This window comes from Egretta garzetta, unplaced genomic scaffold (genome assembly GCF_000687185.1).
Source record: "Egretta garzetta isolate BGI_Z169 unplaced genomic scaffold, ASM68718v1 scaffold5, whole genome shotgun sequence".
In the NCBI taxonomy this organism is placed as follows: domain Eukaryota; kingdom Metazoa; phylum Chordata; class Aves; order Pelecaniformes; family Ardeidae; genus Egretta; species Egretta garzetta.
The window spans coordinates 5,330,438-5,348,934 of record NW_009259707.1 but is presented as its reverse complement, the minus strand read 5'-3'; the positions used below and the strand labels follow the sequence as shown (position 1 = coordinate 5,348,934).

General features: G+C 41.6%; 2 protein-coding genes across 2 annotated transcripts in view; one reads left to right on the top strand and one right to left on the bottom strand.

Moving 5' to 3' along the window:
* Positions 1 to 2,230, top strand: part of EIF5B (eukaryotic translation initiation factor 5B) — a 40,652-nt gene extending 38,422 nt beyond the window's left edge. The window contains 2 exon segments of the mRNA XM_035894362.1: positions 400 to 561; positions 1,426 to 2,230. Coding sequence (XP_035750255.1) covers positions 400 to 561; positions 1,426 to 1,533 — 270 coding nt within the window. The 3' untranslated portion in view covers positions 1,534 to 2,230.
* A 2,656-nt stretch (positions 2,231 to 4,886) lies between these two features.
* Positions 4,887 to 18,497, bottom strand: part of REV1 (REV1 DNA directed polymerase) — a 49,381-nt gene continuing 35,770 nt past the window's right edge. Inside the window, exons 18-23 of the mRNA XM_009638949.2 lie at positions 16,980 to 17,213; positions 12,593 to 12,701; positions 11,298 to 11,509; positions 8,308 to 8,464; positions 7,453 to 7,555; positions 4,887 to 6,015 (exon numbers count right to left, since the gene is read on the bottom strand). Coding sequence (XP_009637244.1) covers positions 5,904 to 6,015; positions 7,453 to 7,555; positions 8,308 to 8,464; positions 11,298 to 11,509; positions 12,593 to 12,701; positions 16,980 to 17,213 — 927 coding nt within the window. The 3' untranslated portion in view covers positions 4,887 to 5,903. The remainder of the gene's footprint in view (positions 6,016 to 7,452; positions 7,556 to 8,307; positions 8,465 to 11,297; positions 11,510 to 12,592; positions 12,702 to 16,979; positions 17,214 to 18,497) is intronic.

The window sequence follows — 18,497 nt, the reverse complement described above, 5'->3', positions numbered from 1 at the left end:
TGCATGGCCGGAGGGCAGCCGGCAGTCAGCCTCCCTCCCTCCCCGCCCCCCCCCGCTTCATCTTCTGTATCGTGGTATCAAGTACCAAGCAAAACTCTCATTCCTGGTAGCTGATAAAGGGGGGATGAGGGGGGGAAGTCAAGTCCTGACACTTTAAGGGGTAACAAATTGATGCCCCAGAGGGATGTGGATGGAACTACGGATGGTTTGATGTCGCTGCCCTTTCCCGTACGCTGTGCGTACAGCCCAGCGCGCATCGCTTTGCCGGCTCCAAGGCGGCCGCTGCCGTAGCGCAGTGCTTCACCCGAGCGAGCCGGTCTGCGTAAACAGGGGTTTGGAGACGTGTGCATGCAGAGGGGTGCTGTGGATGTGCATTACAGCTGCTTCATTGCGTTACAGTTTGTTGAAATCGGAATAGTTACAAGTATTGAAATAAACCACAAGCCAGTGGAGGTCGCAAAAAAAGGCCAAGAAGTATGTGTTAAAATAGAACCTATTCCTGGTGAATCACCGAAAATGTACGGACGACATTTTGAAGCAACAGATATCCTCGTCAGTAAGGTAAAAGCAATCTGCATTTTTGGAGAGGGCTTATGACATAGCGGTGGCTTGCATGAGGTGGCAATGTTGCATGAAGCCTGAAACATACGCGCTAGAAACCTTCCATCGGAGCCTGACAGGCAGACACGTGGAAGGCTTCCTGCGTGGCATTGGCCAGCTGAGGTTTCTCCGTAGCCTTGTGTTGAGGTTTGTAGCGGTGCCCCTCAGGAGGACCGATGCACCTTGCAGCTTACTGCACCCCAGAGGGTGAAACGCTAACCGAGCTATCGGCACACCCTGGCGTGCAGCAGGTGTGCGGAGCAGCTCCGCAGTCCCCGCGGCAGCGCAGCGCCGTTGTGTTTGCCCCTTCTGCCACGGGGCCATAAAGCGCAATGCTTCCATTGCTCCGGTGCTGGAACGCTGGGCTGGGATGAGGACACGATCCCTTGCTCGGTTTTCTGCTGTAAAGCCACAGCTCTCCAGGTCCCTAACTGGGCCGTTACCGTGTGGTAAGCCACACCCGCCCTGGGGGCACGCATGAACAAATGGGGGGTGAGGAGCCGTAGGGGCTTTCCCGAGGGAGGCGAGGGGCCGGGGAAGCAGGAGAGCCTCTCCATCGCAGGTTCTTGCCCTACGGCACAAGGCAGGAAATTCTCTGTGCTGCTGCTGCGGCCTTCGAAGACCAGGCAAGGGATGAGAGAAGAGAGGGGAGACAAATGGGGTGGGTCATGCAGCAGCTCTGTAGCGACCCCGGGCCTCGGAGGAGCCTTCCCGCTGTGCGACCGGCCGCCCTCTCCTCAGAGGAATTGCTTCAGCACAGTAAAAGCTGCCTGTGTTAGCGCGCGTGCGTGTACGTTCCTGACGGGTGTGTCTTGTGTGTTGCAGATCAGCCGTCAGTCCATCGATGCTCTGAAGGACTGGTTCAGGGATGAAATGCAGAAGTCTGACTGGCAGCTTATAGTAGAGCTGAAGAAAGTGTTTGAAATAATCTAGACGATAGCTATTCACGGCAATGGGGAGGCAGGAATCAACACTCTGTTCCTGCCGTGTAAGTTACCAACAAAGTCATATATTGAAGACAGTGTTGGGTAGATGTTTGGGAGGAAAATACGTGGATAAAATGTTTTCCATGAGAAACCAAGAAATTTACACTGGTTTGACAGTGGTCAATTTACATGTTCCCATGGTTCCAATGTGCCTGTTCACCTCTCCTACTGCCCTTCCTACTACTGGCTGCTGTTTTAAAGTTTGCCCTTCCTTCTCTGACACCTTCCTTCCGCCCCCTTTCCTTCCCTCTCTCCAAAATAAAAGAAAATAAATTGAATTTTTATTACAGAACTAAAGCTCTTTCACTTTTATACTGATGAGATCAGTACTGCAGTATTTGATTAACCAAGCTTCTGCAGACTTTGTGATTCTTGGGACATTTTTGATGTAAGAAGTACTTCTTTATTTATGCATACCTCTTCCCTTGACTCTCTTTTTTTTTTTTTTTCCAACATTCTTCTGCTTTGTGCCTATAGAAATTTTTTTAAATAGAAAATTAGGCAATTGGATATTTCTGTATTTGCTTTGTGTGAAACAATGATGTAAAGCATAGTTGGCCGCCTTTTACTGCTTGTACAGTTCATGGAAGTCGACCTGTAATCATTATAACGCAGAGCCGCAAATAAAGGAGATGGACACGGTAGCCCCGCTTGTTTTACAGTTTGCTTCAATAAACAAAGTCTCACATCCCGGGCTCTGGCCGGTGGGGAGGTGCCCCGATGGAGGCTCGCCTCCTGCTGCTTGGCAAAGCCATGGAGCAGTGTTCCAGCCACGGGTGTTTCTTCAAAGGCGTTCCTTCCTCCGGCCTCGCCTCCCCTGGTGGAGCGTGCCTTGCGCCGGGCGGTGGCTGCCGTGGCTCGCCCCCCTTAGCGTGCTCCCGAGGCAGCAGGGGTGCGGGCCAGGCGTGTCGCTCATCGCCGTCTCCTGAGAGGCTCTGCTGGGAGTTCAGATTTAGAACTGCGCAACAGTTGTCCCCAAGCGAGTGGTGACTTTGGATGCTGCATCTGACAACCTGGGACTGAACCTGGTCAGGCAGAGGTGGGTTAATGGTGGTGCCCAGGAGCCAGTCCATAATCCCAGCGCACTCCTGGCCTGCCCGCCCCCGCGGTTCCCTGCGCGGGCCGACAGCTTGACGCGGCTCTCCTCAGGCGGCCCCCTGGCAGCTTGCAGCTCCTGCCGAGAGGCGCTAAACAAGCGCGTTTCAAAAGCACAAAGCTGAAACAAAGTCGATGACCATCTTTCCTGTAGCTGAGATTTTTTTAGCATTTAAAATACTTCCAGGAGTTTAACTTGCAATATGCAGTTTGATTGGATTTCTTCTGTCACTTGGATTACGCTTGTTGTCAGGAAAAATCTGAATCTTGTAGGAGGGATTGCGTGGAGTCCGCGCACAAAGGAGCAGTTAATAGCCCGCCTCCTTTGGCAACGGCAGTTAAAGTGCCAGAAGTTTTTTTGGTTTGTTAAGACTTCAGGCTCGCCATTGAAAAGGACCTTTTCTGTAGGGCCGGTGCATGGGGCGAGTTCACATCGCTGGGGGCGCGTCCGTGGCTTAGAATAGAATGATCACAGCAAAGAGGCTGCATTTAATTGTTGTAATTGTCTTTTGCAAACTATGCAATCATGCAAACTACACTAATAAAAGAAGTTCTTAAGACCCCCAGATGTCAAACATTGTGGTCTTGATGTATTCTTGTTTCCTCCAGTGGGGAAAGGTGTGCTGCTCTCAGGTGGAAGCACTGGGAAAAGGATCGTGCTGCTCAAGCTTCTCGAATACCATCCCTAAAAGGCTTTAAGGAAGCAGACGCCTGTTGACTACGTAAGGGCTGGGAGCAGGGATTGCTCAGGGAGAATGAAAATGCAATTACACGTGGCCTTGCTCACTTCAGTGATGCTTTGAGTCCCTTTTAAAAAAAAACAAATGAACAAAAACCACCACCAAACCCAAGCTGGTTTCAGGTGTTTTGAGCAGCACTCATGCAACCAGAGCCGTGTACCTGAAACCTAACTGATAAAATACTTGAATTTCGGCAAGTCTGTTCCTCCCTGGGAACAGTTAGGCTGCCAGTTTGCTTAAATGGGGAAAAAAGAAAAAGGCAGCTTCAAAAGCAGCCACTTTCTAGTTGCTTTTGGCTCTGAAAGACCTGAATTAGAAACTAGTGGCAACCAGCTTGCCTCAGGTATGGTCCCTCTCCTTCCCTGGAGAGACACCTCTCTCCCCAGATGATGCAGTTACAGGGCCATACCTAAGGAGCTAACTTCAGCTGGAAAAATCAGTCTTAATTGATCACAGAGTGGTTGAGGTTGGAAGGGACCTCCTGCGGTCACCAAGGCCAACGCCCCCCACCCTGTGCTCAGGGTACGGGCAGCAGGAGCAGGCTGCCCGGGACAGTATCGGGCTGGGGTTTGAGCATCTCCACTGGTGGAGGATCCACAGCGCCCGTGGACAACCTGTCCCAGGGGATGTGTGTGTGGGCGTTTTTAAAAGGAATGTTCTGTACCCGTTCATGCCCATTGTCTCATGCCCTTTCGCTGGGTACCACAGAGAGAGAGAGGAGCGTCTGTCTCTGCCCCACTCCCCCATCAGGTGTTTACACACACACATCTGATCCCCCCGAGCCTTCTCCTCTCCAGGCTGAACAGGCCCTCCCCTCGCAGCCTCGCCTCGTGTTTTGAGAGAGGCTCCACTCCCTTAAGCAGCGCTGTGGCCCTGCCTTGGCGTTGCTCCACCTGCCCACATCCCTCCTGTACGGAGGAGCCAAGGACTGGCCCCGGCACTCCGGGTGTGCCCTGCCAGCGTGGAGCAGAGGGGAAGAATCTCTGCCAGTGACCTGCTGGCGAGGGGCTGCCTTTGCTGTGAGCGTGGGAAGCCTTACTCAGGTCAAGGGAAATGCCACCGACCGCCCCTCCCTCGGCCACCACCTTGTTGTAGAAGGCTGCCAGGTGCGTTACAAGGGAAGCCTAGGGCACAACCTACAGCTAAAAATCTGAGGTCACTGCTGTAGCCTGTGCTGCAGCCAGTGAAGTGACTGCAGAGCGTCCCCTGCTCCAGCTGCTCTCTTTGCTGCAGCTCATGGGAGCACAGCAGCTCCTGCCCCGCAGTAGCAGAGATGCTTCTGGCTAAGCTGCTGGTGCAAGCCCTGCTCCAGGGCTAGCTCCAGTTTGCATCCAGCTTCTAGTTCTACAGCCAGGTGGGTCTGTGCCCATCCAGGGTCATGTGGAGTACTTCTGATCCCCACCCCCCCCGGCAGTCACTTCTTCAGAAAATGAAAAGATTTTCTTACCACCTGGGTTTTCTTCAAGTGGGCTTCATTCTTCCCAGGCACCTGAACAGCCTTGCTTCGCGGTACTGGGCCAAATATGAGTACACAGGCTGGTGTACATCTGGAAAAAAGACTTGCCCAGAATACAAACTGTAGAGATGCAAGCATAACCCCCCCTGCTCCAACGTAAATAGAGAGGGCTCTTTATTTCACTTCAGCTGCTCGCTACAACCTGTTCTGTTACGTTGCATAAAGGAAACGCATGTCACGGGCTGGGGAGAACTATGGTATTTTAAGAGCGGAGCGCGGCTCTGCTCCGTGTTAGCTGCTCCCTCACCCCTTCACAGTGCTGCTTTGGGGTAAGTGTTTAAAGAGCTCCCTTTGTTTCCCTCCACCAGCAGGCATCTCTAGAGGCAACGGTACGCCTGCAGACACAGAGCTCAGAGAGCAATTACGCGTCGGCCAACACCGCGTGTGCTTTGGGGGCGGCCGGGCCACACTGGTTTCTGTCTGTGAAGGCTGAAACTGGAAATGAGCTAATATTCTTCCCTCAGCTTCAGATCTGTAATAAAATCGGGGGGGAGGAAACAAAAAGCAGCCAGGTGAGCGTACAGCAGTCTCCTATGCGTGTTGAGGCACAGCGTCACTGTGTAACACTTCGTGAAATGAATCCAAGCTGCGGCTTTAATGAAAGGGGTTAGCTATATTCAAACTGAAGCATCACAAAATAGAATCAGTACAAAAATATACATACAGTTCTTTATTAAACAACTGTAAACACTTCACTGTAAAAATCCATAAAACTTTATAAACAAACATTTTGTAAATAGATTCTATACTACAATAAAAGAATTTTAACACAATTATTTACATGCAATACTGACAAATTTGGCACTTTCTGAAAAGAAATGTACAAAACACTTTGTTGTTTAAAAAGAAATTTGAAATTATAAAAACTCAGGGCATTACTATCATGCACTTTGCAAATACCTCACAAGCACTTATGGCACAGCTAGCAGAGAGCTCCAGGCTCTCATCAAGCTCTTTACTACAAGTTCAGATAACTTTTAATGTGCTTCCGTAAGTTTGTTGTAGAACTACCTGAACATTGTCAAGAATGAAGTCAAATGCCATATTCCAAACTGATTCCACCGATGACTGCATTAACCTGAAGGGGAAAAGGAAGAAGAGGGAGAAAATTACCGTTACAGAACCAGTCCTTTTTACAGTAAGTCTTGGTCTTCACACTGGGAAACAAGATCACAACAGTTCTACCTTGGTAGAGCCCTATCTCTTCAAATACACCAAGTTTTAACTTAACGCCACAGATTCCTCTGCCATTCGATGGTGACATTTCCGACCTGAATGGTGTCACACCAACTGGTAAACGTTAGCGTTCTGCAGTGGTTGTAAGCCTGTGATTCAAGCGGTGACCTTCTACTAATCTCATACTGAAGAATGAGAAATGGAAAGCTTCCGGATCCTGATCTTTCCTTTCTCATCCCAAGACATGCACACTACTTTTTTCTTCCAACAAAAATGTGATTAAGACACTTAAATAATAGGTTTTGGGGGCACTGTACTGTGTTTATTGCTAAAAATGGAACCAAATAACAGAGGCCCACAGAGAGCGAGGAGTTACCTCTATGATTCAGCTGCTACTAGAAAGCAAACTGAGGAAATGCCCAAGGAAAACACAGCAGCTCTGTACTCTCAAAATCCCCCCCTAGATCACTGTTACAGGAGAGCAGAGGGTTCCTACACTTACAGCCTTGGAAGACCTAACACCAGTATCACGTTGACAGCTGCGTGTCATCCAACTCCTAATTCCGTATCCTACGCTCGCTACCAGGCTTTGGAGAGCCGCTGCCATCAGCACAGATCTCACATACAGCGACCAGGGACGGGACATGATGCTTTCTGAAGAGTTTTATAAGGAATTTACTATACAGCATTCTACAAAACAGTTAACCGCACTGTGCGTTTTGCATTTTCTGAGCCCTAAAGATGTCCCATAATACAGAAGCATAGCAAAGTTTTTACATCGCTGTAGTCTTTTGGGTGTTGATTAATTCTGTGCAATGAATACTGTCCAGATCTAAGGCACGGAAAGCTGAGCTCCATAGTTAAGTATCTGTTAGTAAGCAAGTCATAAATGGAACTTGGGCCTCGTGACTCATGGGAAGTGCAATAGGAGCACAGTAACTAAGTAGCAAAAATGGATTTAATAGGTTGCAGAGTGAGACAGGATCTGGATACAGCAGAACCAAAATCAGATGAAACAGCGGGAAGATCTAAGGTGCCGTGAAAAATGAATGAAAACAGGATGAAGGAAAGGGACAAAAATGACAAAAACTATATCCTTTATCTGGAAACAAAGACTTTGTAGCAAATACTATTAAATGCTACTAATAATTTTTCACACATTACCTATTTTATCTGCCCAACTTCTTCTTTCTCCCCCTGCCTCCCCCAGTTTTTGGGGAAAAAATATTTATACTCATTGATGGAACGTCTAATAGGCTTGTGGCCTCACACTGAAGCATCTAGCGCCTAAGTGCTAACAAAAACAATTTACACGCCACAAGTATCAGCAAATAGCTACCTTTTCATGTACTTAACAACCAGATCTAACTTTTCCAAATCTTTTTCTTCTATTAGATCAGTACAATACTTCACAACCTGTAGAATGTCTTCTTCCATAGGATCTGTAATTAAAAAAAAAAAAAAAAGAGAACTTTTCTCTAAATATACTTATAGTATGATCACAGAATAATTGGAAGATGAGAGAAAGAAATTCTGCAGTATTAGTGCATCAGGGTCTGATCTGCCAATTGCTGTATTCCCATACCTCCCCCAAACATCACCAGTTGTGTACCTAAGAGGACTGCAAGATCTTGAAGTATCTGTCTCATAGACCTCTTCTTTTTTCAGATTTCCCAAGATATGAAGGCATTGCTAATTGTTTGACATAATGCTAAAATTCAAATCACAATTTAGCAATGGTGTTACGCTTTTGCGCTTTATTCTAGAATTCCTTTTAGCAGTTATTTTGGAAAAAACCCTGCATTCCTTTGCCTCTAAAATGACATCTTCATAAGAGAGGCATTCCCCCTCAACAGCTTTCATCCTAGTGGTTGCATCATGTTGGACAAAATAAGGAAACCCTCCCACACAAGTAACATCAAGGTATAAGACAAGGGCCTGACAAATGGCTTGAAGAGAGAGCAGGTAGAGTTTCATGATGTTAAGCAAGAAACAGGAGCTAGCAAAACCATAGAATAACAACTGAGTAGAAAGAATCAAGTTAATCCATGATTGCAAGGCTGTAAGACTTCAAGATTACTGTGAAAAATAACCAGTGAAAGGAAGAGCGAAGGAAGAAAGTACAAAAAGCCTACTAAGAAAATAGTTTTCCTTGTGATGCATGCAAGATCATCACTAGCGTGCCATCCCATACCTGAAATAGTTGTAATCCATTCTTTCAGCAACGTCTTTACATCATTGAATTCAACAGCTCCAGCTAGGTTGGGTGCTTGTGGCCTAAATGAACCAGGCTGTTCAGTCTGCAGAGCTGATGGGGCTGAAGAATCTGAAGTTGATGGAACTGCTTCCGGCTATTCCAAACACAAAAGTTGATACTGCTCAGTCTGACAAATATGGTAACACCATATATATATACACAGGTAAGCATCTAGTGAAGAATCCAGTAAAGAAAGCAAGCTGCATTTGTGAACACGGGCTAAGTCTAAAGAAACGGACACAGCTTTACCGAAAACTGTTAAGTGTTATAATTACCTGAGCAGCTGTTCCTTCTTGTTTCAAGAAACCATCTATCAGCTTCTGTGGGCTTCCAGATGTAGCCAGCGTGTTTTTTGCAGGGCTACCAACGAGTCTGTTTTTCAAAGGACTCTGAATCCTTTTTACAGGACTGACTGGATTTTTTTTCCTGATTTTTTTCTTATTTTTCATTGTTGCATGCTTCAGGTGCAGGGAAGGATTTTTTGACACTGAAAAACACAGGAATAGTCAATGGTTGATACATATGAAGTTTAATACTTTTCCACTGAAAGGGGGACTCTCTATCTTCCATAAAAATCTATGGATCAATTAGGAGAATATAACCTAGATAAAGCGACATAACACTCACATGCCATTCCAGATATGGGCAATGTTTTAAGTATTTGAAAAGCACTGCTAGACACTAGTGTACTCAGAGGATACTCAACTACTCATAAGACGTTTAATATCAAGCATTTCAGTGCTTGAATATGAGCAGCTGGTGAAATCTGAAACCTGCTGGACAAATTGCTCTGCCTTGGTCAGAGCAGTGTCCCACCTAGATACCTGCCTAAGACTTCCCACCAGTGGTGACCAGCAAAATCAGCAGCAAAAAGTACCCCAAACTGCTTTTATCACAGTTTACCAAGGAAATTGCTCTCATTCCATCATACTACTGTATCTGCGCTAGTCCACTGACTATGAAATCAAGGTTTGATTATAGTAACGCAGTATTTAACTAGCAATGAACCAACCCAATGATGTTTTCAACCTATTTTATGACAAAGCATGTGCAGAGAATTAATCTTACTTCTTTATGCTGATTATAAAAAGGAGACCTGGGTGATCAGCTCAGAGTAAAACCATCTGACTACCAGACATTTGGTGAGATGTACCCTATCTCCACTTGCCTGAAACCCATACCAGTGCTATGGGTTTCAGGGAGCCATGAGTATGCTATCTGAACATAGTTCAACTAACTTAGGTACTGAAGATGCAATACTTTAAATCACAAGACATAGCAAGTTTAGATTCCATTCTGCAAACATATGGACATAGGTAAGTTTCGTGCCACAGTCCCAATGAATTGAATTAATTACCCACTTAGTAAAGCTAGGCATCTGTTTGCAAAGTGAGACCACAGCTGGTTGTAACTGACAGTCTGTCAAAAATAAATACAGAAATTCAATTTAACACAGCATCTTCATGGAAGCTTTAGTTGTATTTCCCGGTTTGTTATTTGGGATTGCATAAACCTCTTTGAATAGTACACAAGTCATATACAAAACTTATGTACAACTACATATACTCACCAAAAGTGTTAGCAGGTTGCTGCTCTGACTGCTTTTGCCTTTGATCATATGCATCTTTCAGCTCTGCTTGCAACTCAGCGGGCAGTGCAGCAAAAACCTCAGGGTCCACCTGAACAGTAACAAAAGATTCATTTGATTATTTTACCAGTGAGCAACACTGCTTGCTTTCCTCTAGATCGGCATTTACATTTTATGCCAAGCAAAAGTAAATGAAACACTGTAAAATACATTGTACATTTTCTTCATGTACTTTACCTTGTAAAAACTGTAAAATTTTCCTTTTAATAATACTATACATTTGTTATTTTATAAAATTACTATTTATGGCCCTATAACACACTAACCATCTTTATTCACCTACTTTATTCACCGCTATCTTTATTCACCTACTGATATACAGGTACAGCTGTATTAACAGCATAATTAAGCCTAACTCAGAGAATGCTCCCTTCAAATTTCCAAACACTGTGACAATCAGACTTTTGTTCCTCCTTTTCTTTTGATACTTCTATTTCCGGGAAGCTGCTGTGCTCCTCAAATAAAATATCCTTAGAAATAGCGTCGCTTCTTTTAGGACAGGAAACGCAAGTCCAGCTACCTTATATTTTGAACTAGCACAAAAGAGTTTAATTTCTTTCTCCCACAGTTGTGCACCCATTGTTTGACTGATAAAAACGCAGTCCCTTCCAACTGTCCTAGGGGCTGGAATTCTAGACAGGAAATAATTTGTTGTCAATTGCCATAAACACTCACATGGACAAAATAAAATGTCATGTATTATTGGTTATTTTCCCTCACTGTGTGTCTGAAGTAGCAAATTAGTGACAGACTAGTCTCGTATTCTGAGTTTCCCAGTATTATTGGACAGTGTTTTCAGCTCATAATCTGCAAAATTGAATTCAAAAAAGCAAACCTATCATTTAGAGGATTAAATCTGCCCAGTGGGAGAGTGCCCTTCATTTCAGTGGTAAAATTTGGAGATGTGCACAAGCAAAAAAAAAAAATTATTCAAAACTGCTACTGCTATTCTAAAGGCACAACACAATTTCTACCCTTTACATCATTGAATTCAACAGCTCCAGCTAGGTTGGGTGCTTGTGGCCTAAATGAACCAGGCTGTTCAGTCTGCAGAGCTGATGGGGCTGAAGAATCTGAAGTTGATGGAACTGCTTCCGGCTATTCCAAACACAAAAGTTGATACTGCTCAGTCTGACAAATATGGTAACACCATATATATATACACAGGTAAGCATCTAGTGAAGAATCCAGTAAAGAAAGCAAGCTGCATTTGTGAACACGGGCTAAGTCTAAAGAAACGGACACAGCTTTACCGAAAACTGTTAAGTGTTATAATTACCTGAGCAGCTGTTCCTTCTTGTTTCAAGAAACCATCTATCAGCTTCTGTGGGCTTCCAGATGTAGCCAGCGTGTTTTTTGCAGGGCTACCAACGAGTCTGTTTTTCAAAGGACTCTGAATCCTTTTTACAGGACTGACTGGATTTTTTTTCCTGATTTTTTTCTTATTTTTCATTGTTGCATGCTTCAGGTGCAGGGAAGGATTTTTTGACACTGAAAAACACAGGAATAGTCAATGGTTGATACATATGAAGTTTAATACTTTTCCACTGAAAGGGGGACTCTCTATCTTCCATAAAAATCTATGGATCAATTAGGAGAATATAACCTAGATAAAGCGACATAACACTCACATGCCATTCCAGATATGGGCAATGTTTTAAGTATTTGAAAAGCACTGCTAGACACTAGTGTACTCAGAGGATACTCAACTACTCATAAGACGTTTAATATCAAGCATTTCAGTGCTTGAATATGAGCAGCTGGTGAAATCTGAAACCTGCTGGACAAATTGCTCTGCCTTGGTCAGAGCAGTGTCCCACCTAGATACCTGCCTAAGACTTCCCACCAGTGGTGACCAGCAAAATCAGCAGCAAAAAGTACCCCAAACTGCTTTTATCATAGTTTACCAAGGAAATTGGTCTCACTCCATCATACTACTGTATCTGCGCTAGTCCACTGACTATGAAATCAAGGTTTGATTATAGTAACGCAGTATTTAACTAGCAATGAACCAACCCAATGATGTTTTCAACCTATTTTATGACAAAGCATGTGCAGAGAATTAATCTTACTTCTTTATGCTGATTATAAAAAGGAGACCTGGGTGATCAGCTCAGAGTAAAACCATCTGACTACCAGACATTTGGTGAGATGTACCCTATCTCCACTTGCCTGAAACCCATACCAGTGCTATGGGTTTCAGGGAGCCATGAGTATGCTATCTGAACATAGTTCAACTAACTTAGGTACTGAAGATGCAATACTTTAAATCACAAGACATAGCAAGTTTAGATTCCATTCTGCAAACATATGGACATAGGTAAGTTTCGTGCCACAGTCCCAATGAATTGAATTAATTACCCACTTAGTAAAGCTAGGCATCTGTTTGCAAAGTGAGACCACAGCTGGTTGTAACTGACAGTCTGTCAAAAATAAATACAGAAATTCAATTTAACACAGCATCTTCATGGAAGCTTTAGTTGTATTTCCCGGTTTGTTATTTGGGATTGCATAAACCTCTTTGAATAGTACACAAGTCATATACAAAACTTATGTACAACTACATATACTCACCAAAAGTGTTAGCAGGTTGCTGCTCTGACTGCTTTTGCCTTTGATCATATGCATCTTTCAGCTCTGCTTGCAACTCAGCGGGCAGTGCAGCAAAAACCTCAGGGTCCACCTGAACAGTAACAAAAGATTCATTTGATTATTTTACCAGTGAGCAACACTGCTTGCTTTCCTCTAGATCGGCATTTACATTTTATGCCAAGCAAAAGTAAATGAAACACTGTAAAATACATTGTACATTTTCTTCATGTACTTTACCTTGTAAAAACTGTAAAATTTTCCTTTTAATAATACTATACATTTGTTATTTTATAAAATTACTATTTATGGCCCTATAACACACTAACCATCTTTATTCACCTACTTTATTCACCGCTATCTTTATTCACCTACTGATATACAGGTACAGCTGTATTAACAGCATAATTAAGCCTAACTCAGAGAATGCTCCCTTCAAATTTCCAAACACTGTGACAATCAGACTTTTGTTCCTCCTTTTCTTTTGATACTTCTATTTCCGGGAAGCTGCTGTGCTCCTCAAATAAAATATCCTTAGAAATAGCGTCGCTTCTTTTAGGACAGGAAACGCAAGTCCAGCTACCTTATATTTTGAACTAGCACAAAAGAGTTTAATTTCTTTCTCCCACAGTTGTGCACCCATTGTTTGACTGATAAAAACGCAGTCCCTTCCAACTGTCCTAGGGGCTGGAATTCTAGACAGGAAATAATTTGTTGTCAATTGCCATAAACACTCACATGGACAAAATAAAATGTCATGTATTATTGGTTATTTTCCCTCACTGTGTGTCTGAAGTAGCAAATTAGTGACAGACTAGTCTCGTATTCTGAGTTTCCCAGTATTATTGGACAGTGTTTTCAGCTCATAATCTGCAAAATTGAATTCAAAAAAGCAAACCTATCATTTAGAGGATTAAATCTGCCCAGTGGGAGAGTGCCCTTCATTTCAGTGGTAAAATTTGGAGATGTGCACAAGCAAAAAAAAAAAAATTATTCAAAACTGCTACTGCTATTCTAAAGGCACAACACAATTTCTACCATTATATGAGATATTGTATTTATTATACATTGGTATGCATATATATTAAAAGTTGCCTCTTATTTTCAATAGAGATTTGATCTTTTTTTTTAAACCAAAATATGTAAAAAAAAAAAAATTATTCAAAACTGCTACTGCTATTCTAAAGGCACAACACAATTTCTACCATTATATGAGATATTGTATTTATTATACATTGGTATGCATATATATTAAAAGTTGCCTCTTATTTTCAATAGAGATTTGATCTTTTTTTTTAAACCAAAATATGTACATTGTATCAGGAAGGTAGGCTGTGCTATTCACATATATGATGTGTAAATTATATAGATAATAAACATGAACATGCTCCCACAGGTAAAACTCATCAATTTAGCACACCATTTTTTCCATTTTTAGAACTCCATGTGCCAACACAAATTTTTCACCACACAAAATATGCACTAATTAAAGGAAGAAATGGGAACAACTCTGACCTCAATTACTGCATACATTGTGCAGAACAAAGCATTGTAGTGGAACGTAGCCAATTAAGTCCAGAGGCTTAAGTTCTTTTTTAAATATAAATTTTATTTAATAAAACTTTAAAAAAGGTTAGTGTTCTCTGGTTAAGCATTTGAGAGTCAGGAATTTGTGAGGCCCTGAATTAGCACTGTTTTCTGTGTATACCACTTAATAATTCATGCAGAAATAATGCAGACAGTACAGGGACCTGGATGTGGTTTTGTTATTCCCCTATCACTGCCCTCTAAAAATTCAGTTAGAAGAGCCATCAGTCAAGTTCACATGAATTCTACAACAATGAATTGGAGTTTCGGGTAATTTACTGTAACAGCCAGAGTGTCCTAACCCAGGTTTCACCCAGCTGTATCACATTCATATTATGGAGAACATTGATTTTATAAATTCATGTATTACCTCAGCATACAGCTAGCAGTATTTTTGATGCGTTGTATAATTTTCCTTAGAAGGAATCTATACCACGTTAAGACAATATAAGGATGAGGTGCAAATTTGCCACTAGTAATTAACTCCACTACTACAACTGTCATTCATTTCTAAGCACCTGTAATCTTTACTTCTTGCATTCTATGCTTTTACAGGATTCAGCTGCTACAGAGATTCACAGCTCTTCTAAATTTTAACATTACTTCAGGAGCTGATGGAAATGAATGCAACCTACCTGGGTTCTTTTTATGGGAGAACCTTACCCAATAAAGGACATTTCCCACATGTTTTCTAATGAATACATCACTATCAGCAAATTAACTTGGCACCTGGTCATAAAAATACAGTTCAGACAAAAGGAATGAAGGGTTGAAAACCAAACCTAATTAAGCTTTAAAAAGATGGCAGGGCATCATTTACATTTGCCGAGTTGATGTAGCTGAAGTACTTGATTTGGAGTGGCTCGCAATATTTCTATACCTGAAACCTTACTACTTAGCTCACTGCATCACTTGAAAGAAAATAATCTTAAATTTTAAATATTCCTGTGCACTCATACAATATACACTCCCACAAAGACTTCAACAATAAAAAAAAAGTGTCAAACTATATTTAGACAAAAATGCTATTTTTGAGTTAAGTTCACATTTGATTTTAAAAAAGAAAAAAACCCTCCTGTATTAATGAACTGATTTTAGCACTTTTTTTTTGTCCAAGCCTAAGGAAGCTATTCAACTATATTATTCTAGGTATTAAACTTGGACCTAACTCAGAAAATGAAAATTGTAAATCTGAGGTCTCTTTTTGCCAATAAAGCAAAGTGAATGGTTTTCAAGAGAAAATTTGGAGTACAAGCATAAGGCATTCTAAAATAGGTAGTATGGATATCCCTGACAAATAGATAGGAAGAAGCAAATTCTTCTTGAACTGCATCTTCAAACACAAAGGTTACTCTGCTAAGTTGACATTTTTGGATCAAGTAAGAGAGTCACAAAATGCATTAGGAGAGACAGGAAAACCAGTGCATTTGACTGCGTAAATTAGGTATTTCTAAGACGACTGCAAGAAGTAATGCTGTTACGAAGAAACAATGATACATTCTCAATGACCTAATTAATAGATAGATAAAGCATAAACACAAACTAAATGTAATTTTTATAGAAAGCCATGTGCAGTTGAAATATACTCTGAAAAAAGAGTATTGAGTGGTAGAACAAGTGTGGAGGGGTGTACTTTAAACACAGCATAACTTAATACACAAGTCCAAGAGAAACTCTTGCCTATGAATGAATGTAACTACATAATTTAAAACAGCTGGGGTACGGAGAGTTCATAATAGTACTCACACAGTATCTCCACAGGGGAAACCCAACTATGCAGTTCAGGAATAAAAACTGACAAAAGTGGTTTTGAAGCAATGAACTTGAATCAAGATGGAAGAAATTTTAGTAGTAGAATAGATGACACATCTTCTGAACAACAATTATGCATTAACTCCTATTTACTGAAAACAGGTCAGGAATTTCTAATTGCCTCTGGATTCTTTGTCAGCTAAGCAGCATTATGCCTTAGAAACAGCAACAAGTATCTCTCTATAAATCTGATTAGGGGATGTTACTTTGTTTGAGAACAGCAATGGAGCTATGGCACAGCAAATAGGAAAACAAAAATACTGCTCTATTTTAAATGATGCGTATTCAAGACATTGTATCTCTGGGTAATCCAATCTTTGATTTTTTTAACTCTACATTTGTTCAGCACCATCTTGAATTGAATGGTGGAATATAATTAGAAGCATCATCACTGCTCCCCCTTCAGGCCCCTATTTTGAGAAACAACTTTGCACTTTCCTCACCCTGGACATGCTGTATATAAACTCATTTAAAAATTATGGACATATGCAGAGTCTTTAGCCATGTCTGCCTTTCTCCCAGGAATGTGATATAAACAATCACATCTACAGAAGCTAGTAGAGATTGGCTTTACACCATCAAAACATCCACTTAAACAGAGTGAGTCTCCTGTGACTAGCTAAGCAGATTTTAGGACTGCTTCAGACTGATAGTGCAGTGTAATTCAGCTGCAATGCAGAAAAAAGGCTATTTACACACTGGTTTGCAAAGCAAAGTGTAAATTAGGAGGTTTTACATTAAACAACAGCAAAAACCTAGGCACAGTGATGACTCTAAATCTTTAATAAATACTATCACACTATGTTTGTGATAGATCAAGTTGCATTTAAAAGCACAGACTTTTTAAGACATTGAAGGACCATAAATAATTTTGGTAACTCACAGATTCTAGCAATGCTGTCTCAAGAAAAAGCTGTTAACTCTTCCTATAGGAGGAAGGTTGATGTTTATTGATACCCTGCAAAAATCCTACCTGCGAGAAAGCTGGCAAGGCTATCACATTAATTCCCATATTGGTATTTGGTTCTTGGAGCTCTGGTATTTGTAAAAGCACTGTTCCAACTGGTTGTGACAGAAGTGCAGTGCTACATCCATTTATTGGCTCTTTCTTGCTATCGCTGTAATTCTCTCCTTGCTGAATGGTGTATATTTGCTCTACTTGTTCTCGGAGATCAGGCGGCAGAGCTTCTAGCACAGACTTATCTAGCTGCAAATACATAAAAGCTTTTAGATTTTTCTGAGGAATAGATAACAATTAATTTTACTCAAAAACAAGTTCTACAGTTCTTGAATTTTAGAAAAAAAATATTCATTTTAATCTGTGTACGCAAACATACTTAAGAACCTGACAGTTACACTCTGCAGCAGCAAAAGGTAAAAATATCATTTAAGACTAAGTAGTTCAGTAAATACGAATGCTCAGTTTTATCTTCCCACAATGTTCAGTGTTGTCACCACAAACGAGCTATAAGGTTTCCTCCACAACTACCTAGTGATAAGGAAACCCAAATTCTGAGTTCATATTACACAGGCAACATGTTGAGATGAATACTAAATTGTGTCTGATACAAAGCAGTAAGCAATTAATTTCTCTCTTTATATACTTCCAGGATACATGTTACTAATTTACTTGAATGGTATCATGTATGTTTGCATACTGTCAGAGTCCTGTCATAGATTTTGATAATGAAATAAGCTTTAGATTCAAATTTTTGCTTGCCGTAATTGGTACTTACCGTCAATTATCGACTTGAAAACAACTGAAATGACCCCTCAGTACCTAGAAGTTGCTGTATACAATGGCAGCTGCACAAGTGACAGAATGAATGTAACTGACAAGCAGATTTACAGCATCATTTTTCTCACAAGTAAAACTGGAGTAAAACTGTGTAGATAAATGCCAATGTTTGCCTGTAAGTTCTGCTAAATGAGACTCCATAGCAGTGTTAGAAAACTTTATCTTTCACCTTTAAGAAGAAGATTTGGAGTTTATGACTAGATTTTGGATTTACAGAGAACTACAAATTATCTACAAAGAGATACTTGGTTTACGGTAACTGAGAGGTTTTGATGAAAGCTGCCTGCATTATTAATCTCTTCAGCTATTCATTCTACGTTCTGTTTGTTTTCCCTCATTCCAACTTTGCTACATGTATACCTCTATAAACATTTTCTGGAGATCCTGAGTGTAAAATATCTTGCTCTCCTAGCACACAGTATGCAGACAGCATTATGGGACTAACTCTCACCACTCCTTCCCTGTACTCAATTCTGTATTGTATTCCATGTGTGTGTGTGTGTGTGTATATATATATATATATATATGATGGTTATAAAGCAGAAGGAAAGGTAAGCATATTGTGCCATACGGCCACCAAAGCTCTAGGAACTCTACTGCACAGCTAGTGCATTTTTCGCTCGTTCATACATATTCCTTCTATAGGAGAATCTGAGCATATGGAGCTCCACATTGTTCAGTCAAGTTGCTTGT